This window comes from Miscanthus floridulus, chromosome 7 (genome assembly GCF_019320115.1).
Source record: "Miscanthus floridulus cultivar M001 chromosome 7, ASM1932011v1, whole genome shotgun sequence".
Lineage (NCBI taxonomy): Eukaryota > Viridiplantae > Streptophyta > Magnoliopsida > Poales > Poaceae > Miscanthus > Miscanthus floridulus.
Genome location: NC_089586.1, coordinates 1,334,920 through 1,359,930, shown reverse-complemented (window position 1 = coordinate 1,359,930; position 25,011 = coordinate 1,334,920). Strand labels below are relative to the sequence as shown.

Below are 25,011 nucleotides of genomic sequence, written 5' to 3'. Positions count from 1 at the left end.
CGGTCTTGATCACGACCGAACTAACCGGACCTGAGTAGCAGCCACAAACAATAGCAGAATCTATAGCAATTTTCAACAGCATGCTTGCTATTTGAAGGCAAAAAAATAACAACACAATATATAAAACAAACCACATATTATTATGACAAGTTCTAGCACACAACTTTCTCAGTTCTCATAAATCACAATCACACATAATGACATAACAGAAGTACAGAACAAGTCTTACTCTTATATACCTAGGGTTACATCAGTACATTGGACTGGGCCTCAATTCAATGGGCTTTCATCAATACATTACGAACGAAGTCTACAGAACTACGGTCAGTTCGGTCACTTCGGTTAACCGACACATATGACCGAACTTCTATCGGTTACTTCGGTTAGTTGGGAGTCAGGACCGAACTCATGACTGAACTTTTCGGTCTCGGTCTTTTCGGTCTCGGTCTCGGTCTTTTCGGTTCAATTTTCGGTCTTCGGTTAATTATGCCCAGAGTGAAAAGGACCCATAGAACGGTCGGTAGCTTCCGATCAGGGCGGCGGGGATCAAGGCCCAACTGATCAGGTGGAGCGGCAGCTCGTGTAGGATGCCACACCCACACCGATGCGGACTCCGGGAACCATCGGAGCGGCCCTCGCCCGCTTCGGCGCGTCGCGGTCGCTGCTCACCGGAGCGCACCTCCACTCCCACCTACTCAAGTCCGGCCTTCTCGCGGTCTTCAGCAACCACCTCCTCTCGTTCTACTCCAGATGCCGCCTCCCGAGCGCCGCACGCGCCGTGTTCGACGAAATCCCCGACCCGTGCCACGTCTCCTGGTCCTCGCTCGTCACCGCCTACTCCAACAACGGCATGCCGCGGGACGCACTCTGGGCGTTTCGGGCCATGCGCGGGCGCGGCGTCCCGTGCAACGAGTTTGCGCTCCCCGTCGTGCTCAAGTGCGTGCCGGACGTCTGGTTCGGCGCGCAGGTGCACGCGCTGGCTGTGGCCACGAGGCTCGTCCAGGACGTCTTCGTCGCCAACGCACTTGTGGCCATGTACGGCGGGTTCGGCATGGTGGACGAGGCCAGGAGGATGTTCGACGAGTCTGGAGGCGAGAGGAACGCCGTTTCTTGGAACGGCATGATATCGGCGTACGTCAAGAACGACCGGTGCAGGGATGCCATCGGGGTGTTCCGAGAAATGGTGTGGAGTGGGGAGCGGCCGAACGAGTTCGGGTTCTCGTGTGTAGTGAACGCGTGCACAGGATCGAGGGATTGGGATACTGGGAGGCAGGTGCACGGCATGGTGGTGAGGACGGGATATGATAAGGATGTGTTCACAGCAAATGCTCTGGTTGACATGTACTCAAAGCTGGGAGACATTGAAATGGCAGCGTTGGTTTTTGAGAAGATGCCTGTAGCAGACGTTGTCTCATGGAATGCTTTGATTGCTGGGTGTGTAACTCATTGGCATGATCACCGTGCACTGGAGCTGCTACTACAGATGAAGTCTTTAGGAGTGGTGCCCAATGTGTTCACGTTATCTAGTGTTCTGAAGGCTTGTGCTGGTGTTGGTGCATTCAACTTGGGCCAGCAAATCCATGGGTTTATGATCAAGGCTGATGCAGATTCTGATGAGTTTGTCGCTGTTGGCCTTGTTGACATGTACGCAAAGGATGGATTCTTGGATGACGCGAGGAAGGTGTTTGATTTCATGCCCCGAAGGGATTTGATTTTATGGAATGCGCTGATCTCAGGCTGCTCCCATGACGGACGGCATGGTGAGGTGCTATCACTCTTTCACAGGATGAGAAAGGAGGGACTTGACCTTGATGTCAATAGGACGACACTGGCTGCTGTTCTCAAGTCAACAGCGAGCTTGGAAGCAATCTGTCACACAAGACAGGTTCATGCTCTTGCAGAAAAGATAGGGCTCCTATCTGACTCTCATGTCATCAATGGGCTTATTGATTCATACTGGAAGTGTGATCGACTCGATTATGCAATTAAGGTTTTTGAAGAAAGCTGCTCTGATGACATTATATCTTCTACATCCATGATGACAGCTCTCTCACAGTGCGACCATGGTGAGGATGCAATAAAGCTGTTTGTGCAGATGTTAAGAAAAGGCCTTGAACCTGATTCTTTTGTACTAAGTAGCCTCCTGAATGCTTGTGCTAGTCTGTCAGCCTATGAACAAGGGAAGCAAGTGCATGCTCATCTGATTAAGAGGCAGTTCACATCAGATGTGTTTGCAGGGAATGCTCTTGTGTACACTTATGCAAAGTGCGGGAGCATAGAGGATGCAGACATGGCATTCTCTCGCCTGCCGGAGAGGGGAGTCGTCTCATGGTCTGCAATGATTGGAGGGCTTGCACAGCATGGACATGGGAAGAGAGCATTGGAATTGTTCCATAGAATGCTCGATGAGGGCGTTGCCCCAAACAACATCACGTTGACCAGTGTTCTCTCTGCTTGTAACCATGCCGGGCTTGTTGATGACGCAAAGAAATACTTTGAATCTATGAAGGAGACGTTTGGAATTGACAGAACTGAGGAACATTACGCATGCATGATTGATATTCTTGGTCGTGCAGGGAAACTAGAGGATGCTCTGGAGCTTGTCAACAACATGCCATTCCAAGCAAATGCTGCAGTTTGGGGCGCACTTCTAGGAGCCTCAAGAGTACACCGAGATCCAGAGCTGGGAAGGATGGCAGCTGAGGAGCTCTTCACCCTAGAGCCTGAGAAGTCTGGCACACATGTCCTGCTTGCAAACACTTATGCTTCAGCAGGCATGTGGGATGAAATGGCTAAGGTGCGGAAGTTAATGAAAGACAGTAATGTCAAGAAGGAGCCTGCCATGAGCTGGGTTGAGATAAAGGACAAGGTGCATACTTTTATTGTTGGTGACAAGAGCCATCCAAGGACAAGAGATATATATGGAAAGCTAGCTGAATTGGGAGATCTGATGAACAAAGCTGGTTATGTTCCAGATGTGGAGGTTGATCTGCACGATGTAGACAGAAGTGAAAAGGAGCTGCTTCTTTCTCACCACAGTGAGAGGCTGGCCGTTGCGTTTGCGTTGATCAGCACCCCATCTGGGGCCCCAATCAGAGTCAAGAAGAATCTACGCATATGCAGAGACTGCCATGTTGCATTCAAGTTTATTTCAAAGATCGTTTCAAGGGAGATTATCATCAGAGATATCAACCGGTTCCATCATTTCACAGATGGGACATGTTCTTGCGGTGATTATTGGTGAAAATAGTTCAGCAGACGATAATTTTGCAGCTTGTTGAGAATTCTGATGTTTAGAGCAGTTACATGCCTTCATGGAGGCTTATAGTTTCACAAAATTTTGTAGCCAGTCAGATGAGTGATGCAATGCATTTTTTTGTTTTGACATGCCCACAGCCATGTATTTTGCAGTTAAATCTGCAGTAGGCACTAAGCCATAGCTTTGTAGCATAGAAATATTCCTCATGTCATGGCTTTTTAAACACTCCCATTCAATTATTTTGGATACATCAATGGGGACAAAAAACTTCAGTCTGATCTTTCCCTAAATATTGGATTCAGCTATTTGGCCTGTTCGTTGGTTGGTTTCTGGGCTGGTTGCTGCTGGTTTGTTGTGAGAGGAAAATACTGTTGGCTGGCTGGTTTGGACTGGCTGAAACCAACAAGCGAACAGGGTAATTGACAGTCTTCTCTATGTGTAATGCGTTTCTATGGGAGGGGGTCCTACCATTGTCAATTGAAAGGTTTGGCCATTGAGAAGGAACCTTCATTGCTTAATATTCATGTGTAAACGCACATCCTTCACATAGCAAAACAGAGAACAAGATTAGTTGTTTTTTTTAAGAAGACTGGAGCAGAGCTCCTTTTTTCTTTCAATTTCAAATCATGCCAGATTGCTGGCAAAAAAATCTGTGAGCCACTCTGATACATACAATTCTTACTTTTAGGAACTTTTTCTTGGAAAGGAAAAATGCATATATATTATAATATAATAATGAGTTTGGATTAAGTTGGTTAACAAAATAGACATGCTTCGCAAGAAATGGTCTTCCATAGATATACGTATACATATGCTCTACTGTCCTAGATAAACTCACAGATCACAAATCATGTAGGCATGTCGCTAGATATCAATGGCAGCAAAAAAGTCATTTCCAAATAATATGTACATGAGCTCATCGCAGCCCATAAGTTCTGCATTCCAGAAATACTCAGTGACAACTTATAGAACTCTCCTTCTACAGAAGGATGACAAGGAGGTCGTAGCTGACGTATCTAAGCACCAAGAGGGACAGAGTACACTCTATTGTTCACAGTTGATTGATTATACTGATCCACAAAAGTAGAACCACAAGTCCAAGAATCTTCTATGAGTAATACTAAGTTGCCTATGCCTTCCTAGCTCCGCTTCGTTTGTTGTGGGTTGGCTCTAGAATCCAGCCTTCTCAATCTCATATTGCGAGCAATAGCAGCTTGCTTCTGGCGATGGCTGTAGCTCTTTCTTTTGCTGCACAGATAAATGAGAGTTTGAAGTTCAACAGAAAAGGGATATGAAGTGCAAGCTTCCAATGTGCCATCTTAGCAGGAATTTAAGGCATCATGCCACATAATTGCAAGATTACACTGAAACAGGGACAAATCAAAGTTTTTTTTTTGCTCCTTTTCCTGTAGACCCATCATCTATAAATAGCTTATGCAGTATCTATTCCAAAAATATAAAACATACTCAGATCTACAAGAATTATTTTATGCACATACTTTAGTACCTAATTGAGTTAGGTTTTTACCTATCTATGCATATATAAAGTGAAAGAGAAAAGGAACATGCAATACCTGATAAAAATAAGGCCAGCTGTGAGAACCATTCCTCCAATTGCCCATGAAACTCTTTCACCGACAGGCATTTCTCTTGCCCATCTCTGAAAATCTTGAACGTCCCATGAAGCCACACCACTTAATGTTGGACGGTCTTTTGAAGAAGTCCATGAATCAGAGATGGAATCCAAACTTGCTTTCCCACCATAGCAGAAAGTGTCATCAACTCCACCAGAGCTGGTCTCAGAAACTTGAACAGTGAAACCAGCAAGACGGCATAACTCCGTGCCGTTAGAGACCCATTTATGTGCTTTGCCACAAATGATGTCACCTAAACCACAAGGAGACAAGGCCTGACATACCAGCAAGGCGCATATTCAGAACCAAACCATGAAACCATAATCAACAAAAAAAAGATCAGCAACAGAAGCTAAAAATCTCTTAGCACAAGAAAAGGGAACTACAGCAGAATCAACAGCTATTCAGAATGTACACAACAGACGAGGGCCAGGACATGATTGTTTAGTGTATAATTATAATCTGACCATGGAACTATCAAGCTTAATCTAGCAGCAGCACTTGTACTTGGTCAGTACATGTTTGAGGTATCAGTACCCACTTGTCTCAATTATGTCACTTAATCAGAGGGTTTACCTGTGTTTTCATATCTACAGAGAAGTATGATTCTGAACAAGCTTTGAAGACCATATCACAGAATGATGCGCATACAACAGGAGGTCCAGGCCTGACACCCACTCGTGGATCACATATTGAGCACTCGAGCAATTCCCACAAATGAATACATTCTTGACTGCCTTCACCAGCCAATGCAAGGTTTCTCACTGAAACCAGAGCAGGAAATGTCTGCATCACATCGCAACATGTATTCTGACGGAATATCCTACACAGTGCTAGATCTCTGCGCCCCTTGGGTGCTCTTCCAGGAGGCTTGCCTTCAGATGAAAAGCCAGGGAACCGTCCACCTGGTGAAACACATACACCTTTTGGTTGTCCTGGGGGAAGAAGAAAAAGATGACATAAGGTACATGATATAAATCAATGGACTATCGCTACCATAGTCATCTACTGAGAAATTACAAGTCTCATCTATCTTAACAAGGAGCAATCATTCAATCTGCAACCACAATATTCATATATAACCAAGATAATCTGCATTGCTCATCAATCTTACAACCGGCAGTAGCATCAAGAACCTGAACTATATGACAGTAAGGTAAAACAAAGCCTGCCACAGCACAGCTTACCTTGATACAGTATATAACAAAGTCTGTAACAGTACAGCTTTCACTTGATATGATCATAGCTCATCTAACAGTTCCTTTCCAAACCTGTCCTCTGCGTTATGAATTATGAAACCTCGCAAAATGCCAGCAATAACTTCGAAGTAAGGCCTAAAGCGCGCACAGGTAGCCATCTCTAAACTGCCATCCCTCGTTTTGCTATAGTTTAAACTTCTTACTCCAAGACTAATTAAATCTACATGCCAACACAATTGGGGCGACCAAATACACGACCAGCAAGGATCCATTCATGGCAACTAGAATCTCTAGCACCACATACGAAAACTTAGGGAAAAAACACTTCCCTCCACTGATTAAGTTAACGAAACCAATAATACACAGAAACTAAAAATGAGATCTTAGACTCGCAGGAGCGGCGACTGTCCGTACCAGCTGACGCGAGCGGCGAGAGGAACAGCAGCACCAGGAGGAGAGTGAAACCGGTCGTCCTCCGCGGCCGCGTGGGAGAGCCCATCGAAGCAGCCTGCCCGCCGGCCAGCCGGCGGCGTGCTGCGGCGACGAGAGGAACGGCCGGTCGGCGAATCGACGCGCTTCGGCGGCGTCCGTGACTCTACACCATACAAGTCAACAGCCTCCTCCCCCGTTCGAGCAATGGGCCGGATGCGACGGGAGGCCCAATAAAAAAACACGGCCCGGTTTTGCTTTCCTCGCTCAGGTTGCCAGACCCCGTCTCCAGCCGTTGCGTTTGGTGGAGACGAGGCAAAGCTTTAGTACCATCGGCTACGGAGAGCAGAGCGCGGAGAGAAGGAGCTATAAAACAAGGGTCAGGGCACCGTAGAAGCTCATACCTTTCTCGGCCTTTTTTTGCTAAGATAAGTGTAGTATCTGTTTTTATCAGTTTAATATTTGATATATGGGTCATGTGCTCACCTTGATATTAAATTTGTTTTTTGTGGGGGAGGATCCACCATAGTGGCTTGCCACTGGGGCCTCATGTGTCGCCTAGCCGTTACACTGCTGGCAGGGCCTAGCGTACCCCAACCAAAGCTAAATTGTGTTTTCTGGGCCGTTGGTTTCCATGTCACAAATGGGCCAGGGTAGGCCTATGTTTCTGCAGCTCTGCCGGCTTTAACAAAGCTAGTATTTAATCAGGGCAGCCGGTTTGGAGTTTGGATTGTAAGCTTGTAGCAAATCTGAGTAGCCAAACACTAGCTACCCAACGGCAGAAGTTAATTCACCCAGTTTGAGTAACATTAATCACAGCTTATCTGCGGAGACTTGAGAGGCATCATCTTACCGGGGGAAGCAATAAAGGCGGCCAATCTCAACTTTGGCTGTGTTTAGTTCGTGAATTTTGAAAATTTGACTACTGTAGCACGTTCGTTTTTATTTGTCAATTATTGTTCAATCATAGACTAATTAGGCTTAAAACGTTCGTCTCGCAATTTCCAACCAAACTGTGCAATTAGTTTTTTTTTCATCTACATTTAATGCTCCATACACGTATCGTAAGATTCGATGTGATGGCTACTGTAGCACTTTTTGGGAAAGTTTTTAGGAACTAAATAAGCAGTTTGTACCGTATGATATAGATAGATAAATATGTCAACACCGATACAGTATTATTATTGCACAAGATAGAAATTATACAAAATTGAATACAAGAAAGAACTAAGAAAAAAAATACAAAAGCATTTCCCTCCATGTGCACCGCAGATACCGCCGTACTCAAACTTGAACAGCGCATGCACGCACAGAGGATCAACTCCGGTCACTGATCCGCCGTTGACGAACGCAGTTATTTTTGCGTGTGTAAGCCAATCTACATTGAGAGACGTAACAAAAGGGAGAGGCGTCCCGCTTACTGGCCTCGTTTAGATTGCGAAAAAATTTCAGCCCGATGAATAGTACCACTTTCGTCTTATTTGGCAAATATTGTCCAATCGTGGACCAACTAGGCTCAAAAGATTCATCTCGTGATTTCCAACTAAACTGTGTAATTAGTTATTTTTTTACCTACATTTAATACTCCATACAAGCGGCTAAAAATTAATGTGATAGAGAGAGTGAAAAAACTTGAAATTTGGATGGCGTCTAAACAAGACCCTACTCGGTCGATCCTGATCCACTTCATGAGGTGGGGCCCAAGAGCGGCTCCAAGTCAGTCATGGCCATCTTATCCAGTGGGTCCAGCCAGATGCCACGCACGTACTACTACTTTGTTGTGCCTGCGATGGGTCCCACGGGGATGAGCTGTCAGATACTTCCACACTGTGTCTGTTCATCCATCCTTGCCTCCGTCTCCCATCCATGAAGATCTGGTTATCTGGTGCACCTACACGGATAAAACCTGGTTGTCCTGGCCGCGTTCAGTAAGCGACACGGCCGCTGCCGGCGACTCGCCGCCTGCCGCGTACGGTGGCGGCATCCGCGCCATGGCCGGCGTCGTCGTCCATAATGATCTGCCGGCACCGGCACTCCTCGCTGCAGAACGCCCGGTCGCCTCTGCATGCACGGTTGCACGCACATCATCACATACACAGCCAGTCAAACACACGTACAAACAAAATAAAGGCTCGTGAGACGGCGAGGATCACAGCCTACCTGTACATGTAGATGTCCATGCCCTCGGCGAGCTCTCTGTTGCAGAGGCAGCAGCGCTGCAGGAAGGAGCCCGCGGCCGTCGCAGGGACCTGCTGCTGCTGCTTGTGTTTGGGGCTGTGGATCACGAGGGTGGCCTTGCTGATGATCTGCGCCGCCGCCGCCTTCCCGGGGTGGCTCTTGCTGTGGTGCTCCAGGAGAACGCTCAGCCCGGCCATCAAGCCAAAAGCTCAGAGGCCAGAGCAAAGTAAGATTAGCTAGTAGCTACAGCTACTGTGGATTGGATGCAGGATGCTCGATCTAGCCTGTTTTTTTTTTCACCTCTTGGTTTTAACCCCTCTCGGATCCTTTTGTGTGTGATGATGGATATTTTACTCCTTGGAAGGGGAGATCGCCTGGTGTGTCTATATATAAAGGAGGAAAGAGGAGGGTGTGCGTGTGCGTGTGCGTGTGCGTGGCAGCATGGGGTGCTGTGTTGCGCTTAAGGCCGAGCAGGGTTAGCACTTGGCAGGCAGATTTTGATTGGAGAGTGAGTTCGCCAATGTAACCCTAACACGCCTAACCACGTAATAACACCTTAAATATTCCATTGGGACTGTCCATACTAGTCCATTAGTAATCTCAGCAGCTAATCACAGTGGAGCTCCATGGCTACACACTCATCAAGACCGTACTCCAAATGGTCCCGTTGCCAACTTGCCATGCACCAATGCAATGGTCGAGGACACGGCGCCATGGAGCACCGAGCAGCAACAGCAACTGAGGCAAAGGCTGCGGCCCGCGGCGCTGCCCTGCCCACTGCCCACTACTGCACTGCCCTGCGTTCAGGCTTCTCTCCGCTCTCCTCCCTCCACGTGTAGGTGACAGGACTCCGTTGTCGCTTGTGGCGTACGGATCCAGAGCTGTGGCCGCCCGTGCCTAAAGATGGCGACGCCCCTCGATACCCGATAGGCGGTATTTGATCATATTTTTATCTGTGGACAAGAATTTATTATCGATGGGTATAATGGGTATGGGAACGTTCCCTGTTTATCCGTCTCCGTTACCCGTTGGGGAACCCGACTATTTGAGCTGTCATACGAGTATTAGGTACAAAGATGCTCAACATAGGTATTTTGATTCAAATCTGAATAATCATATATATAGTTTTGTGTGTTTTAGGAACCCTAGTTCAATTTTTCCTTATCATCTTCGCCAGCAGCACAAGCACGCCTGCCTCACGAGCGCTCGTACCCCTCGCTTCCTCAGTTCGGTCTCTCTGCCACCTTTGCTCGTCCTCCTCGCAACCTCGCTCCTTCTCCTCGGCATCTCCGAGACTCCGACACTTATACCCGGGTGAAGAAGAAACGTCTCCGATTGCAAAGCTGCGACCCCAAGTGTCCTTGTTATCGGGTATGCAGTACCCGTCGGGTATCTATTACCCGACCGATGCCTGACGGGTACGGGGATGTGCAAGAATCTATACCCGAGACGGTTAACGGAGACGGAGACAGGATGAATTCTCCGTAGCGGGGAAGAGAACGTTCCAGCGATACCCGACAGGTACATCCCCGTTGCCATCTGCCCTCGCTGTTTGGTTTAATGCTCCAACCAGACTGCCACGGCCAACGGGACACTTAGATTTAGGAGTACTTTTTCAGATCATTGTGCTATGCAGTGTTCGGCTGGACTTAAATTTTTACTGTTCATATTAAAAAATACTGTTAATGCTGAAATGTTGTGAGAGAAAAACACTAACTATAGCAAACCAGCCAGCCAAAAAAAAATGCCAGGCGAACACAGCCGCAGTCCTCCTACAACGGTACCCCAGTTAGGGCGAGTTCTCTGGCGTTTTTTAAATGAGATGCACCTAGAGTATCCTTCTACCTGCAAAGCCATGTGGCAAGCTTGTGGAGAATTGAAGGACAATAATAACCAACAAAATTACTGAGAGAGTACGACACAGGACTGCCATTTATGTTGAGGCGTACCGATCCACTGTCCCCACATGTGATCTGGCCGATCGTTCCCACTACCCTCGCTGTTTGGTTCAATGCTTCTACCACGACCCATGGGACACTCATCACTTATCAATATGCAGCTTATTCATTTCGTCTGAACTCACTTATAAGCCATAGGCTGAAGTACTGTTGGTTGGTTTTGTACGAGAGGAAAATACTGTTGGCTAGCTGATAAACCAATCTAGATATAGCCTGTCGAACAGGCTAATGATTTTAGATGTAAGAGTACCTTTTCATATCGTTGTGCTACAAATGCAAGGGCGGGTCTAGCGGTGTGGGTGCTCAAGCTCCCCTACGACCGCTGATTCCCCTAAAGTCCCTTCAAGATTTTTGTCACGACTGCTTTGAAGAGGAGAGACCGGAGGTTGAAGATACACGATAAACTCGCAATTTTAGCCCAAGAACTTTCATCATCTGAGATCTGTCACTCAGTACTCCAACGGTACCCCAATCAAGGAGACTTCTCTAAGGTCTTTTGAAATGATATGCACAAGCGCACACTTCTAGCTGCAAAGCCATGTGATGAGCTTGTTGAGAATCCAAGGGCAATAATAACGGACAAAATTTACATGAAAAGGAAAAAAGTCTAAGTAGTACTACCTCTGTCAACAAAAAGAGATATATAGTTTTTTTACTATACCTAAACACAATATATATAGGTATATAGCAACAACTATGTACTTAAAAAAACAAAATGATTTAGAATTTGGAAGAGAGAGGGAGAAGGTCTGGGTGCTTGAAATGAGCGGTGTCTTACTCCACGCATGATTAAGTTTCCTGGGTATAAAAAAGCTGTCCCTTTTTTTATTATGAATTGGGCGGTTTCTTGATGTTTTGTTAAAACATGAATGCTATATGACACACATGTGTTTTGTTGTTTGTTGGCACACGAATTTTATGTCCGTTGGATTGGCTTCAAGATGCGTGCGTCTGGTTTGACTGTTGTTGGGTCTGATGTTTCTTATTGGGTCTGGGGCCGCACCCGCTAACACCCTACACCACTCGACGCGGGGACTGGAGGGAGACGGAGACGGAGATGGGGAGACCACGACCGCGCGACTGGAGTCACGACGGCCGACACCCGACGGCGACCTTTCTGCCTCCGCGCCCTCCTGCGGTCCTGCCCTTGGCTGGTCGGCCCTCCGCAGTCCTATTCCTGTGCGGCTGGTTGGCGCTCCCACGTCTGGCGTACCGGCCTATTGGCCCCTACGGCCCCGCCGGCCGCAACCCCGCTCGCCACCCAATGAACCGGCAAGGCGGCCACCGGCCTAGGTGCCCCCCATTCTGCAGATGCCCCCACCCCTCCAGGGTTTCAGGTGTGGTGCTTTAATTTGTCCACATTCCTAGAGATCGAGAACCATTAGTGACTTCAGAGTGATTTTGTTCTAGGTTTTCGATTTTGGTTGCTTGTATGAATCAGAGCCCATGGAGCTGGACACGCCCCCTCCCGATGCCTTGGCGGTGGTCCACACCGCCAGCAGCGATAAGGTCAGCTGGTGGCCTAGATCTGGGGATAGGCACCAATCTGCTGTGGTAGTCGCGGCTAGGCGCCACCCGATCTGCTCCCTCTGCGAACATTGTCGCTAATGGTGCTCTGTTTTTTTTCTCTTTCCGTGTTTGTTGCAGAGTAAGGAGTGGGAAGGGGTAGACGTTGTTATGGGCCATATCATCTCCGCCACAATTAGTGAGAAAAACGGCGAACCAAAGCAGGTAAGCTACGATTCTCTCACTGTCTGTCTGTGTGTCACGCCGATGTGGGCATCAATGTTGCTGCGGTTAGTGCACTTGGAGTGGTTCCGCTTGTTTAGTACCCGATTTGCGGTCAGAATCTATCTTCATCTGATGGTTTGCGCATGGGTTCATATTCTGTATACCTTGTTTAGCTGCTACTAGACAGCTAGAGCAATCATGTTCATGAAGTTTGGCGAATTAGTTCTATTGTTGCCGAAAATGCCTTTTGTGTTACTGTATTGAACCACAACCACAATTCTTTTTTTTCAGCTACAGTTAGTGCTTGTAGGTTTGCTCTCAACATGTTACTATATGGAATGGCTAATGCATTTTAGTTAGAGCTAGTGATTGAAGTTAGAGCACCTGGCCACAATTCATTCTATCTTGCAAGGTTTGATCATGTACCAACGTGTTACTGTAAATGTTGTTCTGGAATCCTCCTTGTTAATGAATTTTTGTCCAACATTCTTGGTTTTGTAAATCTGGTGATCATTTTTGGCTTCATGTAACTCACTGATTATCTAATATTAAATAATCTGAAATAGAATAATTTGAAATAGAATAATGTGAGTTGCCAAATCAAAAAATGATCTGAGTTGCTGAAAGCTCTAGTTTTGTTTTGGTGAATTGATGAAACTCTAAGTGCTAACCTAGTTTATCAAGTGATCATGAGATAGGTAGCATATTCCAAGTGGTGAAGCAAATGAAGATCATAACATGATGATGGTGATGCCATGGTGATGATCAAGTACTTAGACTTGAAAAGAAGAAAGAGAAAAACAAAAGGCTTAAGGCAAAGGTATAAATGGTAGGAGCTATTTTATTTTGGTGATCGAGACACTTAGAGAGTGTGATCACATTTAGGATCGATAGCTGTACTATTAAGAAGGGTGAAACTCGTATCGAAATGCGATTATCAAAGTGCCACTAGATGCTCTAACTCATTGCATGTGCACTTAGGATCTAGTGGAGTGCTAACACCCTTGAAAATGTTTGTGAAAATATGCTAACACATGTGCACAAGGTGATACACTTGGTGGTTGGCACATTTGAGCAAGGGTTAGGAACTTCACCGGCGTCCTATATAGAAAAGACGGAGGTCACTGTAAGTGACCGGACACTGGTCTCGGAAGGACCGGCGCGTCCAGTCAGTAGAAGCAGCAAAGACGCTGGCATCGGTCTCTAACCGGACGCTGGGTCACTTAGTGACCGGATACTAGAGGGTTGCGTCTGGTCCCGCTGACATGGTAGTGCACAGAGGAGATGCCAAGTGACCGGACGCTGGGTGAGTCCGGTCGAGCATGACCGGATGCGTCCGGTCGTGATTTCTCATTTCTGGATGCTTACTGGAAATGACTGGACGCTGAGGTCCAGCGTCCGATCACTTCACAGCAGCACGTCCGGTCATCACTTGACTGTTGAGATCGAGCGCTCAGTATTTGAAGAGAGGGGACACGTGGCGTGCATCGCACGACCGAACGCTGGGGTCCAGCATCCGGTCAATCAGACTGGAGCGTCCGGTCGCCCCACGTTCAGTGCAGTGAGGAGCCCAACAGCTCTATTCGTGGGGGCTCTCTATTTAAGCCCCATGGTCGGCTCAAGCTCACCCTCTTGGCCATTTTGCATTGACATAGCAACCTTGTGAGCTTAGCCAATGCCCTCCCACTCATCTCCATCATTGATTCAACATCTTTGTGAGATTGGGAGTGAATCTAAGTGCATTGCTTGAGTGTTTGCATCTAGAGGCACTTGGTGTTCGTGTTTCGCTGCGGGATTCGCTTGTTACTCTTGGTGGTTGCCACCACCTAGATGGCTTGGAGTAGCGAGGATCATTGAGTGGAGGGTGATGATTGTGAGGGGTTCTTGACCTTTCTCCGGCGGAGAGCCAAAAGATATTCTAGTAAATTGCTCATGGCTTGTGTGATCCTCATCTTATGTTGGTTGTGCTTCACTCTATTGAGGGTTTGACGTGTGATGCCAATTAGCACATGAACCTTTAAGTGAGTGAATTGCCACAACGAGGACTAGCTTGCTGGTAAGCAAGTGAACCTTGGTAAAAAATCATTATATCATCATTTGATTCCGAGGTGATTTGTCTTCATTAGTATTCATTCTTGTGAGTGATTGGTTCACTCCTCGACACGGCGGTATAACTATCTTGCTCACTCTATTTACATTACCGCAAACTAGTTGTCAAGCTCTTTAGTGTAGCTAGTTGTGAGAGCTTGTTAGTTTGGTTAGTGTGGCTCTTTAGTTAGCCTTTGAGAGCATACTAACTTAGTGTAGTGACATAACTATTGTATGAATAGAAACTATATAAACTTAAATTGTGGTAGGTGGCTTACATTTTTAGTAGGCTAGCGCAACACTTGCTTCGCCTTATATTTGTCTAACAGGTTTGTTAAGTGTTGTTGTAGAAATTTTTAATAGGCTATTCACCCTCCTCCCTCTAGCCATTAGGACCTTACAGTTGCATGATTAAATATTCTAAACAAATTATTTTGAAATTTCTAGACCTAATCAAACTATTTTTTCCTTTTCTAAAAAATAATAAAAAAACTCTTACAGTGGGGGTCTCCCTTGCTGTATGTTCGGGTCAAAGAAAACAAGACAACTATGGGGTGCATTACTAAGGCTAGCTACTAAGTCTTGGTGAGGGGAGAGACTAGAAGTGTTGGGGAGTGCAGTCTTGTAGGCTGAGTAGTTTTTCAGAGTACTAAAGAGCTTGTAGTTCTGCCCAGAACATGCTTATTAGTTGAAGCAAGAGTGTTGATGTTTGCTTTTTTATTTGTTTGTGTTTATGTGTGTGGAGGAGGCACAGGTGTGTCAGTGCCACCATGGTTTGGTTGCCTCTAAATTCCAATTTGCTTAAGCTGCAGTAGCCATCATGCCTAATTGAGCAAGAGATCTCTTGGTCGGCCATTAATAAAGCAAGGCTTTTGCTATAATTTGCTTGCTTGTTTGTAGTTGCTTCTTCATCTCTGAGTCTCTGAGTATATGCAATTTGACTATCAACAACAGTTTTTTTTGGCTCAATGTTTGCTCTCAGTTTGAAAAGGCAGATCTCTTACTCATTTTTGCCATTAACTTTTGCCACAATTGCTTGCTTACCTGGAGTTACTTTCTTCATCTACTGCAGTTGCTTAGCTACTAATTCCATTATTCAAAGTTTGTTAGATGCTAGTTGCAATATTCAGAGTGAGATAATTGTTGATTGCAATATTCAGAGTCAGTACTGACTACTAAGCGGTTGTTGAAATCACACATACTGCTTCTCTGAACCTGCATACTACTTCCATTGCTGATTGCAAACAACCATTGTTATTTCTATCATTCCCTGTGTCGCAATATCAAACAAACTATCATAGAATTGTGATTGTTTCTTTATATTTCAGACTCTTGTCTTGACGCTCAGATCAATGATATTGTCATGGCATGATCATTGCAAGATTTGTTCTAAACAATTATCAGTGCTTCTTAATTTGTGTGTCCAAATTTTTAAATTTGAGTGCAGAATATTTTCATGGAATCTAAAAATGTGATTGTCATCTTTTGAAGATTCTTTAGTAGCCAAACCCTTTTTTTGTTATGGACTACTCTGCGAGAGATCAAACACTAGGAACAACTACAATTGAGATACAAATAACTCCAAACCTAGCACTAATAGATGGATTAAATTTTAGAAATAGTTTTATACTAGTTTTCATACTTTTATAATTTAATGGTTTTTGTTATATAGCCATGGAGATGATTATTTCTGTTCTATTTTTGTGCATTCCTTCTATTTTTGTGGTGAAGAAATATGCTCGTGCTTTTTAAGCAAAAATCTGGTTGTGCTTGGACATGTGCTGCTGCTAGAGCACATGCTTGTCGGCATTCGGGTGAGCCTTGGCCTCCGAAGTGCCGGTATCTTCCCGTCTACGAGCGAGCACAAGGTTAGTAGTGGCGATCAGGTCATGGCACTAGTAGAACTAGGAAGCAAAGGATACAGACCAAGTGGTGGAGAGTTGTGCTGATTTTTTAGTGGTATTAGCTAGATGATTGGTGGAGATGGAGAGGTGTGACAGTGGCTGAGTGGAGCACTCGATGTTTAGGAGCAGAAATTGCATTTACTTGATTGTTTGTTGTTTGTATCCTGCTTGAATCGATGCGGTAGAGTATGAGATAATTGTCATTGTTCACTTTGCTATGTCGGCTATCAAAGCACGCCGTGAAGCAGAAATTGTTTTTTTAATCTTTATATATGTTGCTTGTGTCCTGTATGAATGTTTTCTGACTGAACTGATATAATCACTTCCCTAAAATTCTAAATGGTGGTGAGAATGACTGGGCAACCTCCTTCTCTGCCGTACTGCACCAACGCTTGTAGTTGAGGGCGTTTGGCCGCAGAGAATGGTGGGGAGACATTTACGCTGCTTAAGTGCTTAATGTAGCCAAGCCAAAATTTGGATGCTTTATTTTACCAAGCAAACTGTAGTGTAGTTTGTGTTGTTCTGCTTTGCCTATGCTGCTAGATGATGTGGTGTCAATTTTCTTGATTGATAAAATCTTCTAGTGTGAGGAGGTCATAGGGTTAGAGATTGGTGGTGTTTATGTTTGTCGTGTTGGGTTGAGCAAGGTAGCTATGTCCATGCTGCGCACCATGGTGTAGCTACCTGAGCATTAGGACAATTTGTTATTGTTATTTGTGTGCAATGGTTTTTAGGTCAACAATGGTGCTTGCTTTTTTTGCTTGGGTTAGCTCAGCTATTGGATCTGATTGCTCTTGATCTATAGAACTGGTTTTTGCTTGGTGTGCTTGTTCAATGGTTTATTTGATTTATAGTTGAAGAGATGATTGTACCACAACATATTGCAAAAATCGAAAAGGGCTACTCTCTACCTGAATGTGCTGCTTACTGATCTATTATTGGTTTTTATCCTTAATAAAATGATCAGCAATATAGACTGTCATAATATATGTGTAAGGACATTTTTTACATTTACCAATGCTTGTGCTTTTCAATAGTCAGATTTTTTGCTTTTGGGTGGTGGTCTAGCCATGATTTATCCTTGTGCAGGTCCTCTACTAAACCTATTTCCTGATCTATCTAAATAAATCACTGGTGTTTCATATATATGCATAGTTTATTTCAAAATTATTTCGGATCATTGGTTTTGTATTGCTTGGCTATCTTGTTGCTGTTGTAGTAGAATAGTAGGAACTCACATCTTTTAATTGTGTGTTGCATATATTGTACAATAAAATGAATAAATATGTGTGCAGTATCCATTTCTTGATTGTACATTTATAAGTAGTAAATTACACACTTAAATTACTGCAATTATGGTGTTTAACATATGCAATATCCAGTCTTTATATGTAATTTTCCCACTATTTTATTTTTCTTTTTACATTTCATTAAGCAGGAAAAACATATGTTTAGAAAGCTTGCACTAGGAAAACTCTTTACTCTAATAGTCCAAGTGTAGCATCATTTAGATTGTTTGATGATGAATAATAATGCTCTAACCTAGATCAGTGCTTGTAGCTGAATTATATGGCTGACTGCTTTATTTCATGCTTTGTTACCTGATTTTTGAAGGCTACTATGTATTTAGGAAGTATGGTCTTTCAGTTTTATCATTATGTCGGTGCAGAAAGTGACCAACTAGTAAATATTTGTAGTTTTGCTGTACGTTGTGATCGGAGGTGATCTAGCACTCAATGACATAGGATTTATACTAGTTTAGGCAACGTGCCCTACGTCTAGTCGGGGTCGGTCGGCGACTTTATTCCTAAGCCTAGGTGCTCAAAGTCTGTAGTGGGGTTACAAACGAGAAGGAGAAATGAGGGGGTATACAAGAGGTTTAGAAGGCTCCGACCGGAAGGGTTGCGGTTGGAACTCGATGGTGCTGCGGTTGTAAGGGGTTGGTGTCGATCTAGTGAGTCTGAGCTTGAAGAAGTCAATCTCGTGAGTCTGAGCTTGAAGAAGTCGATCTCGTTTGGTTGGAGGGAGCGCATCCTCTTTTATAGATGAAGGGGATGGCTCTTTATAGGTGAGAGGGAGAGAATATAGATATTTCTAAGCCTTACTGCCTACAGTGATAAAAATTAGATAATGGTTGAAGCCTCCCAATACTATCGATATTGCTGTAGGATGTCAGATGTGCACGGGGGGTCGAGATATCTTCTTCAGGAAGGATGGACGCCGGTACCTGCAAATACTTCTGGATGCCTAGTGGCATGTGAGGAGCCACGCTATGTTCACTCGGTATGGCAGATCCTGGAGCCCATACTGCGATCGATGTCCAGAGACACGTGGGGGGCTTACCGTATGGGAGTTTCTAGCGGCCCCTATAATACTTTGTGTTAGGGTGGCTACAGAGCACTATTTCACGCAAGGTATGGTCCTTAGTATAGTGGTTTTGACCTATGAGCCATGTCTTGCCTTTCTCCGCACGTCTTCTGGTTCCTTCTGAACGGGGAGCCCTCCGGTCGGATGGCTCTAGTCGGCCCTTAGTGCGCCAGTCGGAGAAGAGCGGTGAGCAGGCTTCCCGTGAGCCCCGGTCGTGGGGTCGGAGTCGCGGGGTCGGAGTAGGAAGCAGCGTTTTGGGCCAAGCCTTCCGATTGGAGAGACTGCTTGGAGATGGCTGGTGCCTGAAGCGAGTGCTCCGATCGAAGAGGTGGGCCGAAGAAGCTGATGAGCGGGCGCCTCTTCTTATGGGTAGACCTTCCGGTTGACGACCGGACTACCCTTCCGGCTTGCTGTGTTTTAGTTTTTTGGGCCATCCCATGAAATATATGTTTGTTTTCCTAGGCCAGCCCAGGCATGGAAGCCGGTCCTCGAGGGACCCCGGGGTTATTTACCCGACACATTAGTTCTGTAACATGGAGAATAGAAATATTGTACCTATTAGTTTAGTTGCATGTTTGAGGATCTGAATTCATGCATGCTTTGTTACTCTGATCCCATGTGTTGGCAAGCAATTAGAATGAAGGACCCCATGAGGTACTAGGCCCGTACCTACGATTTGGAAGACCCTGAACGAAACGCGTGATGTGGCCCTAAAATTATATAAGAAAATGATATAACAAAAGCATACTTTTGCTTAATTATAAAGCTTCAAATATACGTTGTTCTTACCTTACTTAGAACATATCAAATCTTAATGATAAAACAATACAAAAAGTACTTAGGCAACCAACTGACCTTATGTTCTACTGAAAAGTATCATTCTCTTAGTATTCTTTGAAATGAAGTCTTCAATTATATCTTCCATTATATTTTCGTGACCAGAATCAAACCTCCTATTTCTAGAAGATATGATGCAAATCTCAAAATCTCCTCTGGAATCCCTGATTATAATGTAATTTTTTAGACTAATTTGCTTTTTAAGATACAAACGTAAATAATTGGGGATGAAAGTCATGTGCATACCGAGCTGCCGACGTGTTGGCTCTTGGCGGACGACGGCTTGGCGTCTGTGGCGATGGTGGCATAGTTGCCGCAGTGCCGAACTGTCGACGTCAGCGACTCAGTGTGCTGCAGCTTTAGCAGCGGTTGGTTTGCAGCACACCGGCATAGGAAAATAAAACATCGCTGGCCAACCTGTATGTATGGGGAAGCTAAGGAGTCACCCAAGCAGGCCGGTGGGCTGGCATGGCGGATGGCTTTGGGCCTTACGTTGGGCCAGTGCTCCAATTAACAAATTATTGATTGCAGGCCTGGTGGCTAATTGCTACTTAGTACTTAATACTTAGTGTAATGTGTAAATTTGTAGTCCCTATAATTTTGGAGGCCCTAAACAGTCGCACACTTTGCACCTGCTAATGTATGGGCCTAGAGGTACAAACTCTGCTATACCACCAATGCATTCCACTAATAAATCTCATTTCCATGTTGGTCTCACTCTCACACACATTCCTTGCCTCCTACTGTTGAGGAAGAGCGGAATGCGCAAGAAAATCACGCACGCACGACAACCATTTTCCGTCATCCACTGCTCGGTGACTTTGAGGTGCTGACATATCTGATGTTAACATTCAGAGTGTGCTTCTAGTGATGGCATGCCTGTGTGCTCAATTCCTGCACACTACTGATGCCAGTGTTTCTTCTATTCCATTCTAGGTACCGGTGGATGCAGATAATGCCGAGATTGAGGAGTGTACCGTACAGCACTTGCTGCTGCTGCTGCCATTCGTAGGTCGCACCATCATGCTAGAAGAGAAGGCCATCGTAGTAGATCGACAGCTCATGGTCATGGGCACCCACAAGCCCTGTTCTTTCCAACTACTGAGGCCACCCTAGTGGTTTTCTATCTTCACATCCACCACAAGAAGGGGACCATGAACATGCTTCTGCTATGATTTCTTCTCAGCCATTGCCTACCGTGAACTCCGCAGAAGAAACAACTGAAGACACGTCTGTGAATCACACTGCCTCGATTAATGGCCCTATTGGGTCACATGATAGGTACTTCCTGCAGAATAGTATTGTCTATATTTATCTATAATCTGTTTTCTTATCATTTACATGGGGTTAATAAACACTTGCTATGTAATGAGTTGCATCAGTGTTTCTAGGAACCAATCTTTGCATGTCAACCAAGATGAAGATGGACCATCTGATGCACAGTCATTCTCAGACACGATCAAATCTTGACTGCATTCAGTTTCTACAAAGTATGTACTACTACATTGTAGTTCTAAGCATATGCAATCCGTGGAAATTTAATTTACCTCATGAGTATACTTGATATATACATTGTTCGAAGCAAATTTGTAATAACTTTCAATGTTTATTTTGAACAACCAACCTGTAGATCAAAAGAGAAATGTATTAGCTTAGAACTTAGTAGTTCATATATTTAATGCCTCATGGTTTGTCTAAGGAGGATGAGTAAGGGCATAATATAGGTTGAATGGCATAGTCATTGGACCCAAATTTCCATAAATACCTATTCAGAATCTATGTTAGTTGTTATCTCTGAAACCTAGGTAAACATCATACTAAAACTCCTCTCACAAAGCATATGTCATGATTGTGGGGGAAGTGACCGGATAGGATAGGAATGCGAAGTCGCCAGCCGTTCGGCCATTGGTTTCCTACCTGTGGTGGCTGGTGTGGGGAACAGCAAGGAGATGAGAGAACAAAGAAAGGAGATGAGAATAGGAATTGGGTTGTCATTGTATGTTTATTCCTTGATCACCACTGCATATAAAGGAGATTACATCTTCATTCTCTCCTAATTAAACTCTTTTCTCTCCCTAATTCAAGCCTTCCTGATTTGATCCCTTGATCCTTTCCCGCCTAATCAGCCCCTACAACAGCGCCTATAGTTAATACCAACCATAACATCTCTCCCCTCCTCTAGAAAGAGCTCGTCCTCAATCAAGGGTTTAATTTGTGCCTATGATATTTTCTGTAATATCATATTGCCTCTAGATTATAATTCTGTTAATTGTGATTTGTGCCGGCACACACCACTTTTTGTCCTCGTTCTTTCATAGAAAAAAATTATTTTTTGTGATTTATGACAACACATCTCATATATTTGTCTTTGTCCTCCTGTAGAAAAAAAATTGTATTTTGTTAATTGTGATTTGTGCTAGAACACACCACAGTTATACGTTGTGTTTTGTGGCATGATTTTTTGTGTGCCATTGATTTTTTGAATCTCACGGTTTATCAGATTTAGTTGTCAAAGAGGATGAAACACTCGGATTTAGTCTTTCATCAGAGTATGATGTTTTTACACTATATTTCAGGTAGACACTAAATTTTACATGGTAATGTAATTTTTTAAATGTTAATTTGTTGTTGTGTCTATGTGAACAATTCACAAACCACACTAAATATGCTTAACTCTTGTAAGCTGAAAGAGTTTGCCAGAACTTCAAACTGATGTCTATTCTAGAACTTGGGAAGAGTTAATTGCTAGGACCTGCTTGATGACATATTATGAATTTTACAAAATTGTGATTTGTGAATATGTTAATATGGAGCAAAATTGAGCTGCGTGGATCCTACTGATACCTTGTAATTTTGGTAGATTTAAATTTGGTAGTGTTTTATCCACTTTCGTGTATTCTTTAAGAGCTATAAGCTTGTGTTGGCCTTGCCCCTTTTGTTAGTGCCCACTTATTTTTTGATAAATGAGGTATGACTTTTGAATCTCACATTCATTCCATCTATTTTTTGTTCTTTTCCATAGCACTTTAGTGGTACCAAAGAACTATTTCTGAGCATATATAAACCAAACAAATTAAAGATTCAGTTATATAATTACAGTCTGCTATAATATAAATTGTAAGTGTCTAGCACTGCAATTCTAGTTATGAGAATATGCAATATGCTGTTGTTCAACTGTTTTTCTCGTTTTTTTGTGTTTTTTTCTGCTAGCTGATATCCTGTCTCCTATAATGTAAATTGCAAGTGTCGGTCCTTTACTTTCTTGTGATTTGTGCTAGCACACACCATATATTTGTCACTTGTGATTTGTGCTAGCACAAACCATATATTATTGTAATTTTTATGAACACACATCTGTCTTCTGTGCTGTCACTGTTGTCTTTCTGTAATTTAGTAAGCTGCAGGTTTAGTAAATTGCCTTTTGTCTCTCATTTTCTTATCTGATCAATACCGTTCTTCTTCTCTTCTTCTGTTTCGGCAGTTGTTTAGTAAAACAGCTTGGTCTAGGGGTTAATTGAATTCTGCTTGTATTATTTTGTGAATCAAGCTTTGATTCTTTATAATTTACCCATGTTGTTTTCAATTATTTGATCTGATCCCAAATGAGAATATCGGAATGCCGCTTTAGTTTGTGTTGTTCAACAAGGAGGAAAGATTGCTTGTGTGGCTGTTGAGCAGTTTGTCATTCTCTCTATTTACACATTCATGAGCTCCACCATATTGTACATGTATTGATATGCATTTACAGTTTAATTGCATTATGAATCCATACTATTTATACTATTTGAAATGTACAATTTTCATATTTATGTTTTGTAATTTCATCAATATAATGCATTACACTTAATTTGCATCTAAGATTCTACAAAAGCTAACAGGATCTGAAATAGTTGGGTGCTGTTGGAGCAAGCACAAGCAACAGGCCATTTTGCCATCCTAAATGTGTAAGGTCTCATGATTAAATATTTCATGGATCTAGGTTCTCCTGTTCTTTCTTATCTGATCTGATAATTTCTTTGTTTTTCCTTCTCCAGAGAAATTGGAATACCAGAAAGTTGGATTCAAAAGATTGGTCTACTAACCTTGGCTGATGAGGTATGAATCAAACTTCTAGTGCTTGTTCTTCAAATTTCCTGTTGTTCTTGTTTGCAATTATATTTTTGTCCCTTTCCCCTGCTCTGCGTGAGCAGAGCAGAGCCTTTTCCACGCAAAGCAGATCTGTTTTCTTTGTTTTCTTCTTTCCCAAGTATATCTGATATATTCCTATCGAATTCTGATTTTGGGCTTTCATTATGGGCTCCGTAATTGTTGGACTCTACTATTTTACTCTCAACTGCACAGAAATTACATCTAGATCTGCTCTGCGTGGGCCTTTTTTGTCTGATGAAATTTGTGTGCTAGCTTCTCCTAAAACACACGGTTTTTCCCCTGTTATAATTTGTGTGTTTTTAGGCAGCCAACAATCATATGCTAGCTTCTTCTAAAATACATGGTTTTTTTGTCTATTGGAATTCGTGTGTTTTTTTGGCAGCCAACAACCATGTGCTAGCTTTGGCTGAAACACATGATTTTTCCTCTGTTACAAATAGTGTGTTTTGCAGCTAGCAAACAATCATGTGCTACCTTTTACTGAAACACATGGTTGTTGAGTAGACAGACTCTTGTTAAAAATAGAAACGTCCGATGTCGGCCTGTAAATATAAACAAGAGTTTCCAAACATCAGGAGCGGACATCATAATCTCCAACACAATTACCGTACAGACAGGGGGGAGCGAAACTAGTAGGAGGGGCAGGACAAGAAGCACAGCAGACGGGGCTACGGAGTTGGGTGGGCGCAGAGTGGTCGGGGGATGCCGCAGCCGAAGCTGGTGGCCTCCAGCCCGCTGAAAGCGAAGGAACGTAGGGCCACGGCCGTCTAACAGCCTGGTTGTTTGGTCATATTTGGCTTATAAGTCATGATTTATTAGTCAACGAATATTATTTTTCTCTTACACCAAACCAGCAACAGTACTTCCAACCATGGCTTATAAGTCAAACAAGCCCAATCGAACAAGGGTGTAGACGTTTAGTGCGCCAGCTTACTGTTTTGACTTGGTGCTATTATCCAGAGGCCGGAGAGTCCCCACAGCCCATTGGCAGAAATCTCGCTGGGAAACTTTGAACCCTGTTCTTTTTCTTCTTCTTTTTTTCCTTTCACACCACACCAGCAAATTGGACGGATCACTAAACTTTGTTACAGAGGCTCATGTCCTACAAACTTTTCCAAATACATACTCCTACGTACAAGTCAAATCCACAGATGCGCACACGTGACATACGTCTTCCATTAATCGATCCTGGCCAGAAAACTGGACTTTCTTTTTGTGATGGCAGTGTTTCTGCCGTCCAACACCACAAAGAACAAGAGACCGTGGTAGAGTTTTTTT

At 44.0% G+C, this 25,011-nt stretch overlaps 3 protein-coding genes, 1 non-coding gene and 1 pseudogene across 5 annotated transcripts; 3 read left to right on the top strand and 2 right to left on the bottom strand.

Annotated features, from left to right (window-relative positions):
* Window positions 1-553: 553 nt before the first annotated feature.
* On the top strand, window positions 554-3,520 carry LOC136462325 (pentatricopeptide repeat-containing protein At4g14850-like). Its single transcript, XM_066461430.1, has one exon. The coding sequence runs from the start codon at window positions 605-607 to the stop codon at window positions 3,242-3,244; it is 2,640 nt and encodes an 879-aa protein (XP_066317527.1). The 5' UTR covers window positions 554-604; the 3' UTR covers window positions 3,245-3,520.
* A 659-nt stretch (window positions 3,521-4,179) lies between these two features.
* Window positions 4,180-6,720, bottom strand: LOC136462324 (folate-binding protein 1-like). Its single transcript, XM_066461429.1, has 4 exons — window positions 6,507-6,720; window positions 5,470-5,828; window positions 4,834-5,168; window positions 4,180-4,507 (listed from the first exon to the last, which is right to left on the bottom strand). Exons 1-4 carry the CDS (start codon window positions 6,589-6,591, stop codon window positions 4,399-4,401), a joined length of 888 nt encoding a protein of 295 aa, XP_066317526.1. The 5' UTR covers window positions 6,592-6,720; the 3' UTR covers window positions 4,180-4,398.
* A 201-nt stretch (window positions 6,721-6,921) lies between these two features.
* On the top strand, window positions 6,922-7,118 carry LOC136468242 (U2 spliceosomal RNA). Its single transcript, XR_010761763.1, has one exon. It is a non-coding gene; the product is annotated as a U2 spliceosomal RNA (small nuclear RNA).
* An 888-nt stretch (window positions 7,119-8,006) lies between these two features.
* Window positions 8,007-9,034, bottom strand: LOC136462321 (FCS-Like Zinc finger 15-like). Of its 2 annotated transcripts, XM_066461428.1 has the most exons (3): window positions 8,682-9,034; window positions 8,417-8,582; window positions 8,007-8,305 (listed from the first exon to the last, which is right to left on the bottom strand). In XM_066461428.1, the coding sequence occupies exons 1-2, from the start codon at window positions 8,894-8,896 to the stop codon at window positions 8,447-8,449; spliced, it is 351 nt and encodes a 116-aa protein (XP_066317525.1). In that variant the 5' UTR covers window positions 8,897-9,034; the 3' UTR covers window positions 8,007-8,305; window positions 8,417-8,446. The 2 variants fall into 2 exon arrangements, with proteins under 2 accessions (XP_066317525.1, XP_066317524.1); XM_066461427.1 differs by having other exon boundaries at window positions 8,011-8,582.
* A 2,680-nt stretch (window positions 9,035-11,714) lies between these two features.
* Window positions 11,715-24,133, top strand: LOC136462280 (E3 ubiquitin-protein ligase RHF2A-like; annotated as a pseudogene).
* The last annotated feature ends 878 nt before the right edge of the window (window positions 24,134-25,011 follow it).

Excerpts from the sequence above, each read along its gene's own strand:
- LOC136462324 (XM_066461429.1), bottom strand. The coding sequence starts at position 6,591 with ATGGGCTCTCCCACGCGGCCGCGGAGGACGACCGGTTTCACTCTCCTC. Across the intron at positions 5,169-5,469 it reads CTGTAGATATGAAAACACAG|GCCTTGTCTCCTTGTGGTTT; the intron begins GTAAACCCTCTG and ends CTGGTATGTCAG. Across the intron at positions 4,508-4,833 it reads GCTGGCCTTATTTTTATCAG|CAAAAGAAAGAGCTACAGCC; the intron begins GTATTGCATGTT and ends TTATCTGTGCAG.
- LOC136462321 (XM_066461428.1), bottom strand. The coding sequence starts at position 8,896 with ATGGCCGGGCTGAGCGTTCTCCTGGAGCACCACAGCAAGAGCCACCCC. Across the intron at positions 8,583-8,681 it reads ATGGACATCTACATGTACAG|AGGCGACCGGGCGTTCTGCA; the intron begins GTAGGCTGTGAT and ends CCGTGCATGCAG.
- LOC136462325 (XM_066461430.1), top strand. The coding sequence starts at position 605 with ATGCGGACTCCGGGAACCATCGGAGCGGCCCTCGCCCGCTTCGGCGCG.